The sequence below is a fragment of the Piliocolobus tephrosceles genome, chromosome 21, assembly GCF_002776525.5.
Source record: "Piliocolobus tephrosceles isolate RC106 chromosome 21, ASM277652v3, whole genome shotgun sequence".
Classification (NCBI taxonomy): Eukaryota; Metazoa; Chordata; class Mammalia; order Primates; family Cercopithecidae; genus Piliocolobus; species Piliocolobus tephrosceles.
The window spans coordinates 52,412,872-52,422,757 of NC_045454.1; the positions used below are offsets into that span (position 1 = coordinate 52,412,872).

A 9,886-nucleotide genomic window follows, 5' to 3' on the forward strand; every position below is an offset into this window, starting at 1 on the left:
CACGGCCCGGCCACCGGTTACATCCGTGGCACCCACGGCCCGGCCACTGGTTACATCCGTGGGACCCACGGCCCGGCCACCGGTTACATTGCTGGGACCCACGGCCCGGCCACAGGTCACATCCGTGGGACCCACGGCCCAGCCACAGGTTACATCCCTGCGATCCACGGCCCGGCCACAGGTTACATCTCTGGGAGCCCGGGCCCGCCCACGTCTGACATCCCTGTGATCCACGGCCCGGCCACAGGTCACATCCGTGACTGCCATCAGACCTGAATCTTGCTCTGCCACCATGGCGGCCGAACGTGTCGGCACCTGCTGAGTGCTTGGAGGTGACACACCTGGGTTCCCGTGCAGGGGTCCAGGACCTGGCTGAGCTCACTGCCAAGCCACACAGCAGTGCCCAGTGGATGAAGTAAACAGAGAGGCTTACAAGGGGAGCAGTGGGGACTGCAGGCGCCGGTACCATCGAGCCAGACTCCCCTCAAACCTGCCTCAGATGGGCCGGGCCCTGGCCTGGGTGGCCGCCAGCCCTCTGGGTGTTAGAAAAGCCAGAAACGAAGATGGCTGGGTGAGGTCTATTGAGGATCCAACGCCGCACGTAGACCCTTGGGCTGAAGGAGCACCCGGGAGATGTGTCCCACCTGCCAAGGTGCGGTCAGGGCCTGCCTCAAAGGCGGCGGGCAACGCACCCCACAGACCCCACGGGGTCTCACGGGTCAGCCCTGGTGCCCTTCCGCACCCCACACCCACCTGGCAGGGGCAACCCAGGCTCTGACCAATGCGGCCCCACGTTATTTCCGAACTTGGTGGGAAACCTCATCCTCACAGCTCCGCAGCCCTGAATCAGCCCCTGCACGGCTGTGTGGGTGCCCAGAAGCAAGGCCAGGAGCTTCTGCAGAGCTGAACACAGCCAGATTCCGGGAAGGCGGTGCACCCCGGGACGGCAGGGACGCTTTCCTCCACGACACGAAATAAAATGATGCTGGGGACTTCTTAACACCAGGACATGAGGTGCCTGCCCTGTGTGCCCAGGGCCACGGCTCCCCCCACTGAGGGTCTGCCTGGATGGAGCCGGCGCCGCCGGAGCGCCGATCGGGGGCATCTGTGGCCCTGGGGCGAAGCTTCGCTAGACGCCTGCTCAGGCCCCGCAGGTCTGCTCTGCAGAGGCAGCTCCGGTCCCACTAGACGCGCCTGGTCGCAGGGAGGAACTTGGGGGGCTTTCTGGCTGCCCCTGTCCCGCAGGCTGGGGGACGCTGCCCAGGCCTGTTGGACCCAAGTCACGGGAGCGTACAGACCGCGGGACCCGGCTGCTCCCCGTGCCTCCCAGGACAGGCCTCCGAGATCCACGCCTGGTGAAGCCAGGGTCTCAGTGGGGCTGGCCGTGTGCAGTCACTCATGGACCTGGAGGCTGCCTCTCCCGCCCAAGCAGAGCTTCTCTGGCCTCTCATAAAGTAGTTTTATTTAGATTTCAAACAAACCAAAGCAGAGAGAAGAGTCGGCCACGGTGAATCCGTCCACTGGTGCTGGGACGTGGCTCCAGGCCCTGGAGTTGACAGGCGGGCCCGGGCCCCTCGGACCCACACCTGGGTCTCCCAGGCTGGCAGTGGCAGGCACGGCCCCCCACCCACGTTCCCAGCAGCGCCCCCGTGGCTCCTCCGGGGTACGGCCAGTCCGGAAGCTAGGGGGCCCCAGCAGAAGTCGGAGCTCAGCTCCCGTCCCGAGAGCAGAGGTGCGCGGGACTCTCCCACCCTGGCCGTCCACTGAGCCCCGAGTGGACGCGAGCGGTCCACTGAGCTCGCTCGAGTGACGCGAGCGGCCGTGGGGCAGCCCCTCTTCTCTGAAGCACATGAAAACCCAGAACAAATACGGGAAAGGAGAAAAAGAGCCCAGAACGAAACAACCAGAGGAGACGGGGACCAGCACAAAACCTCCGTGAGGTAGTCTGTCGTCGAAGGAGCCACGGGTCCGGCCCTAGTGAGGTAAACTCTGCGCGTTTATTCTGCGGGGTCACGACTCCTCCGTGCCCGAGTCGTCCTCGTCGTCCCCGAAGCAGCTGTCGGCCTCCTCGCCGCCCTCGCCGTCCTCGTAGTAGTCGTCGTAGAAGAGGTCCGAGCCCTCATCGGGCGCAGGCGCCTTGGTCTTCACGCAGTACTCGGCCAGCGTGGTGGGCACCTTCACGCCGTCACGCTCCGCGTCCACCTTGGTCCCCAGGACCTGCTTCCTGGGGGGACAGGGCGGGTGAGGGCACCACCTCTGTGCCTGGACCCAGCCCCTGCTCTGTCCCCTCCCCTCCCCCGGGTCCGACGCTCATCCCAGCGCTCAAATTTCTCTTAAAACGGCTGCGGTTGGCCGGGCGCGATGGCTCAAGCCTATAATCCCAGCACTTTGGGAGGCCGAGACGGGCGGATCACGAGGTCAGGAGATCGAGACCATCCTGGCTAACACGGTGAAACCCCGTCTCTACTAAAAAATACAAAAAAACTAGCCGGGCGAGGTGGCGGCACCTGTAGTCCCAGCTACTCGGGAGGCTGAGGCAGGAGAATGGCGGGAACCCGGGAGGTGGAGCTCGCAGTGAGCTGAGATCCGGCCACTGCCCTCCAGCCTGGGCGATAGAGCGAGACTCCGTCTCAAAAAAAAAAAAAAAAAAAATACGGCTGCGGCGACCCCTTACGAAACAGCCCTGTGCGTGAGGAGGTCCAGAGGGGAGAAATGACACCGGAGGGGCTAGGGACGGGCAGGAGGTGCAGGGGGGAGGCCGGACGGGCGCATCACAGTCACACCCACCCGCCCCACCCTGAAGCACACCTCACAGGCGCCCAGCAGAGCTAGGAGAAAATAACGATGCCGGGCAACAGGCAGCGTCCGGGCAGCCCCACTCAGGGGCACAAGGCTTTCCGGGGTGCAGGAACAGTATCGGGCAACAGGGAGTGCCCGGGCAGCCCCACTCGGGGCACAAGGCTTTCTGAGTGCAGGAGCAAAGGAAGCAGCTGGGAGGGCCACGGACAGGAGGCAGGACCATCCCTGGAGCCAGAAACCAGCACAGGTGAGACGAGAAATGCAGAAAGGACCTGAGCCTCTCCGTGGCCCTGCCAGGATTCTAAACCCAGGGGGCCTGGCCATCCCGGCTCCTGGCAGGAAGGGAGGCTACGTTAGCTCAGACTTTCTGGAGGGCAGCACCGTGTACACCAGGCCCTACGAGGGGCCTGCCCCCAGCTCCGCCTCCAGGACGTCCCCCCAGGACTGGCAGCAAAGGGGCTTCCGGGGGCGTCCAGGGCTGGCACAGCAGGGCCGGGCTGCATGCTAACCCCATTTGACAGACAACAGGAACAAGGCTGCAGCCTCAGGACTCCAACCCGGCCCTTGAGCCCGTCACGGATCAGGCACGGCTCTGGGCCTGGCTGCTACCGGGGTGTGCAGGTCCGGAACGGACAGACACCCTCAAGCCCAGCCCACAAGCCCAGTGCTTCTATGGGGATGCACAAGGCACAAACGGCAGACGTCTGGCCTCTGGGACGTCCCTGGGCGATGGGACCTGGCAGATTCCATGCTTTGCTTCCCAGGCTCTCTGACGGGCTGGGCGGGTGACGGGTGCCCTGAGGATGGCACTGCACGGGTGGCGGCCGTGGGGAGATGCAGGGGAGGGCCAGGGTGTGACCTGACCTGTGCCGTGGAGGTGCAGCTGGTACACCGCCAGCATGAACCACGAGCTGGGGGAGCGTCTGGCGGTGCTATTCACCAAGGACCATCCCTGACCTGGCCGGGCTCCACGGCAGCCCGCCTGGTACAGCTCAGTGGGACTCGGGCTGCCACAAGGCCCACACACACACAGATTTAAAACAGGCAGAAAGCAGCGAGCACGGGCAGTCCACATGGGCACGTGAGTTGGCCCGCAGGGAGTTTTGAGGGATAAAAATAGTGTGGCTTTTATTTCTGTGCTGGGATCTCAGGGGGAGGAGCCTCAGGGAGGTGGCCAGGAAGAAATGGGCCAAGGAGCCAGCCACATGGGCCAGGTGAGATGGCCAGGCCAGGGCCACTGAGGACATCTGCACAGAGGGACGGCCAGGGCCAGCTCCCCCGTGACCTCCAGGGGCCAGCAGGGGCTTGCAGGGCACTTCCCAGGAGGCCGCACGGGACCCGCCCACCATGGCTACTCTGAGCCGACCCCCCAGCACCAGGACGCTGCCCCGGGACGACCCCACGACACCAGCTGCCAGCGAATGCAGGACGGAAGGTGCCCTGGATGCTCGTCGGTCCTGGGGTGAGGAAGACACGTGGCTTATGTGTGCAATATTTTAAAGGTCGTTTTAAAGATTCTGCTTATACAAAACAAAAACAAAAACAGGTGAGGCCTCTGTGAGGAAATCTGTGCAATTTCACCCTGAGAAAAACAAGCAAACAAGAAAGGCCTCTACGTAACAGGAGGAGCAAGAACCGTTAAGTGTCAACCCATCAAGAAAGCCTCGCCTACTTATGCAGACGCGCCCGTTTCACGTTCACGCGAGCACAGGCACCCAGAGAATAGGCTGCGGGGGTCAGCTCTGGGGCACGAGGGCAACGGGAGGAGAGGGAGGGCCGTGGGTCACCACACACAGCCACGCAGGTGAAGCGGACGGCAGGTACAGAAGGCGCCAGGAGGCAGCTGCACAGCCGTCCCCAGAGCTCGCCAGGCCAAGAGCCTGCAGGGACGTACGCCCGACACAAGTAAGGCCAAGACCCCTGACTAAGTCACTGGGCACGCACAGCACAACCCCATTTCCTCATTAAAACATGGACATATGTTAAACTGAAAAGTCTGGAAAAATCTATGAAAACATTAACCACTAGGCTGGGGCAGGGGCTCACGCCTGTCATCCCAGCATCTTGGGAGGCTGAGGCGGGGAGATCACCTGAGGTCAGGAGTTTGAGACCAGCCTGGCTAAGATGGTGAAATCCCACGTCTACTAAAAATTACAAAAATTAGCCGGGCGTGGTGGAGTGCACCTGTAATCTCAGCTACTCCGGAGAACGAAGCAGGAGAATTGCTTGAACCCGGGAAGTGGAGGCTGCAGTGAGCCGAGATTGCGCCACTGCACTCCAGCCGGGGCAACCGAGTAAAACTCTGTCTCAAAAAAAAAAAGAGGAAAAGGGGCAAGAGGCTGGGTTTGAACCTGGCTGGACCCTCCGCCACTAGGCCCAGCCTCCATCTGTGACTGGCACCCTGTAAACGGGCACCAGGAAGCTCTGCCACCCTCACCAGGACGGTGGGGCTGGGCGGCCGTGGGATCAGGGCCGGGGTGCAGGCCGGATCTGAGTCTCCCCTCCCGTGACACCCCAACCCGCGCTCACCGAATGATGTCTGTGTACTCCCGATCCTTCCCCTTGCTCTCTTTCCACTTCCTGTACATCACGGAGGCGTCCACGTTGGCGGGCGAGAAGGTATTGGGCTCGTTGAGGAGGGAGATCACACTCAGGAGGATGGTCCTGCAGGGAGAGTGGGTTGGAGTGGGGTGGCCCGGGGCACCCCAGCTTTCCAGCTCTTCTCCGGCCCTCAGGGTCACAGGGAAACCTGGACCCACCCAGCAGGTGACTTTCACCTGGCCTCACGGCCTCTGCTTGTGTCTCAGGCCCCCAGAACAGCAGGGGCTGGACCTGCATCAGCCTCTTCCCTCCCACGCCAAGACCAGGGAGGGCAGAAAGGTGCAGACCCCCTCTGTCAGACCTCGGGCTGCTCTCACGCCCCCATGTCCTGCCTGGGCTGCACTCCAGAACACACGAGCAACATGGGCCAGTGCCTGTACCTGGGACGACGCCTGGGTGGCACAGGTCGCACGTGGTGACCAACCCAGACACAGCTGGGGAAGGAGAAGACCCCAGCACTGAGGCGGGTGGGACGTATCTAAGTGGTTCCAGAGAGTGGGGCTGGCCTGGGGCCTTGGTGGGAGCCCGCACAGACACCACAGTGCTGCAGGCCCCATGAAAGCACCCACCGTGCAGGTACAGGGAGGCCCAGGATCGCCAGCTGGCAGGTCCCAAACCAGGCCTCGGCGCCATGGCCCATGGGGGAGCCCAGCCTACCTCATGTTCTGGGTGGACATGGGGGTGGGGCCAGCCTGATGGTCTGGGTGGACATGGGGGTGGGGCCAGCCTGATGGTCTGGGTGGACACAGGAGGGAGCCCAGCCTACCTGATGTTCTGGGTGGACACAGGAGGGAGCCCGGCCTACCTGACGTTCTGGGTGGGGTTCCACCTCTCTGAGGGCAGCTCCCCGCTCTGGGGGTCGTCCACGGGTGGGTGGAGGATGGAGATGCACACGTCCCCCGTCTGCACAAGTAAAGGACAGGTCAGAACAGGTCAGAGGTCAGCACTGGCTCCCAGAGCCGCGGGTCCCGGACCATGAGTACGTGAGGCCCGTGGGGGCCGCACTCACCTCATAGATGTTAGGGTGCCACATCTTGGTGAGGAACCGAAAGGCCGGTGGAGAGTACGGGTAGTCGATGGGGAACTTGAGGCGCGCCTGCAGGGGCAGAAGGCGGGTGGCTCAGCCCGGCCCAGCCCCAGGCCCTGCCCCGGCTCACAGGGTGCCTGAGGCCATCCCACTCCCAGTGCTGGTGTGCTGGGGGTAAGGCTCGGGCCGTGTGCCTGAGAGTGTGTGTGAGGGACGCCCTATCCCAGCCAAGGCAGGGATTCTCATGGGCCTGGGGTCAAGTCCCCAGCAGGCTGCCTCAAGCCTTTTCCGAGTCACCTGAGCTGATTCCAGCTCCTACACAGTCCAGGTGGCCGCGGCCCAGCCCAGCACAGCCGCTGGGGAACGTAGGCACTGGCTGCCCGAGTGGCTCCAGGCCTGTGGCAGCCCAGGTCAGGCACATGGAACCCGGGCCAGGGGCACCCACCAGCCGACAGAACGGACTGGCAGGGACTCCAGGCTCCCCTCGGATGGAGCTGAGGCCCAAGACCAGGCTGCCCCTCCAGGGCCTTGGCAGCCAGGGTGTGGGGAGGGTTTGCACAGAGGACTGCTCAGTCAGCAAACACTGACACCTGCCGGGGCCCGGGCCACGGGAGGGGATGAGTCAGCATGGCCGTCTGCCCTCAGGTGTCCGGTCTTGGGGGGTCAGGCAGGCAGACCCACAGGTCACAGAAGCCTGGCAGGACTTCCCTGTCAGCATCGCCCCCTGTGGCCACTCAGGCCCCGGGGGTCCAGGCCTACTGGCAAGGACGGCCACAGAGGAAGGACTGCAGCCACGTGCCGGGTGACAGAGCTGTCTGGCCTGCGGCCTGGGGCGTGATGCCACCCACGGCCCTCCTGGGCCCCAGCAGGTAAACAAGGAAGCCTCACTGTTTCCTTGCTGGGCCCCAGTGCCAGGCACGGGGGTGTCTGGGTCAGGGGTCCTGGTGGCACTCAGCACTCCAAGAGGCTGAGGGCAGCACCCCCAAAGAGCAACTGTTGGCGAGGTCCCTCCTGGACAGGGAGGGCTCTCAGGGGCTCTTGGGGGGTGTCCCGTTTGACAGGGAACTCACTGGGGCCCCATGAGGTAAGGGACTTGGCCGCAGCCACAGAGCAAGGCTGGAACTTCAGGCTCAGAACTGCCCAGCAGTTCCCCAAGACTTCGGGCCCCCCAAGCCTGGTGCTGGGTTTCCAGGTGGCCTCACCTGCACTGAACCCCGCCAAGTCCCAACGAGCCTCTTATTTTCAGCACCTCCAAAAACGTCTTTTACCCAGAGCAAACCCAGGCTCCGAGAAGGAAAGCCCCTGCCAAAAGCACACGGCAAGTCCACTGGGGAAGGCTCTCTCTGCTGGCCCCTGCCCCAGGGCTCACTCTGGCTCCTGAAGGAACAGCGGCTGCAGGCAGTGGCTGGGCAGCAGCGGTGGCCCTGGGCACTCAGCAGCTCCTGTATTTCCACGCTCCCCCAACGCCCTCCCAGGCACACGGGGAAGGGAGAGCCCTGGTGGGTGGCAGCACCCCCCCGTGTCTCAACGCTGGCTTCTGAAGACTGACCCTGCGGCAGATGTCTAGAAGCCCCCTCCCCAGGAAATCTGGAAAACCGGATTATCCCCTAATGCTGGTCCAGGAGGCTCTGCCCACAATCCCTGGCAACCGGTCTGGTGGGCAGCAGCCAGAAACCCGCATCCCTTCCTTCTAGAACAGCAGCTGCCTCACAGGCCTGGCCTCGACGTGGGGCCGCCCCTGCTCATAGCCAGCTGCTCCCCCAAGCAGACAAAAGGGGCTGGGGGAGGGGGCTGCTAAAACCAGGTAGCAACCTCAAGGCCCAAACTCTGTTCCCTGTGTGGGGATGCAGGATTCCAGATGCAGAACCCAAAGACGTCCCACCCTCCGCTGTAACCCAGAACCTCAGCTCGCGAATCACCCCCAGCACACCAGGCTGCTGCCCTCACAGCCGCTGAGCCAGCGCGGTTCAGACATTAATTAGCCCGGAGAGCAGACACACACCATCTGAGAGGCATCGGTTCCTCGGCCCCATGCCCGCAGCTGGCCGGGGCAGAGCAGGCCCAGCTGTGCCCAGGCTCTTGGCAGGCAGTGACGGCGGGAGGGGGGATTCCTGGACAGGGTGCACGTTCCCCACCTCTCACACAGGGCCCCTCACTTTGTCCCTCTGACCCCAAGGAGGAGGTCCTTGAATTCCACAAGGAGACAAAGGTCACGTGTGGATCGTGAGATCAAGAAAACTGGCCAGGCTTTGGCCCCAGTCCTTTCCACACTGGACAGAAACAGTCTCCCTCCTCCCAACAGCAACAAAAACATCAAGAAACTGCTTGGAATTAAACCGCCAGAGGGCGGAAGGAATGGCCCAGAACTCGGGGTTTGGGTCACAGGAAGCCACCTGTTCAGTGGAATCTGAGAAAGGCCAAGGCCAGCTGGGATGAACCAGCCCGGAGCTTCTGAGGTCGGGGTCCCGGACGCGGGCCGGAGCCGGGGGCCCGGTGAGAGCTGCAGGGAGCAGGTGGGAGGGACGCCCCTGCCTCAGCCTTCCCGAGGGCGCAGGTTACATAAATCCGGGGATGGAGCCCAGGGCGCCTGGCCGGCTGCTATCGGCAAGGGTGGCCGCTTTCCAGGCAGGTCCCGGCTGCCAAGGCTCATCCGGGCCTTTGTTGGAGCCTGAGCGAGTGGCCGCGCCAGCCACCCCCAGGCTGGCCTCGCTCCCCCCGCTCACAGGCCCAGCTCCCCAACAATAGCAGCTGCGGGGTCTGGGGGGGCCTCTTTGTCTCCTCCGGGGAGGGCAGCTGAAAGGCCGGGGCGGCCTGGGCTCCGCTCCCTCTTTCTCGCAGGGGCGGAGGGGGAGGCAGCCGGGGTCGAGCCCCCCCAAGGAAGAGGTGGGCAAGAGCCCCACGCGCAGATGATAGCGGGAGGGCCCCGGGCCACCCCTCTGGGGGCCAGGAGACTACCCGGGGACCGGACGGTGCCTTCAAGAGAACTGAGGATTTTCGGGGACCGCAGCAGAGGCTGAAGGTCCCCGAGACCGTCCGAGGAGGGGGCCGGGCCCACCTGGGTGGGTGGACCTGGCCATAGAAGGGAAGCGAGCCCAAGCCAGGAGGCTGCGCGGCCCGTCCGGGAACAGCGCTAGGACCGCGGGGCAGGGCTCAGGGACCCGGGCGGGGGTCGCCGCGCTCACCTTGAAGTACCCGCCCTCGTAGTAGGTGTTGGGGGGCCCGAAGATGGCCACCTCCCAGTTGTACAGGTCGCCCTCGTCCACCAGGGTCACGCGGAAGCCCTCGACCGGCTCTTCCTGCAGCCCCTTGAGCTCCAGCAGCAGCGCCTTCTGCGAGCTGGGCACTAGCGGCCGGGCCATGGCGGCGGCGGAGGGGCCCGGGGTCGGCGCCGCGCGGGGCCGCGCGACCACCGCGAGCTCGCGAGACGGGCCGGGCCGCGCGCCGTCCGGGGGGGAGCCG

At 64.4% G+C, this 9,886-nt stretch overlaps 1 protein-coding gene across 1 annotated transcript; it reads right to left on the reverse strand.

Moving 5' to 3' along the window:
• Positions 1 to 1,442: 1,442 nt before the first annotated feature.
• On the reverse strand, positions 1,443 to 9,880 carry CDC34 (cell division cycle 34). The gene is made up of 5 exons (XM_026457267.1): positions 9,610 to 9,880; positions 6,410 to 6,496; positions 6,206 to 6,303; positions 5,329 to 5,463; positions 1,443 to 2,224 (listed from the first exon to the last, which is right to left on the reverse strand). Exons 1-5 carry the CDS (start codon positions 9,784 to 9,786, stop codon positions 2,011 to 2,013), a joined length of 711 nt encoding a protein of 236 aa, XP_026313052.1. The 5' UTR covers positions 9,787 to 9,880; the 3' UTR covers positions 1,443 to 2,010.
• Positions 9,881 to 9,886: the final 6 nt, after the last annotated feature.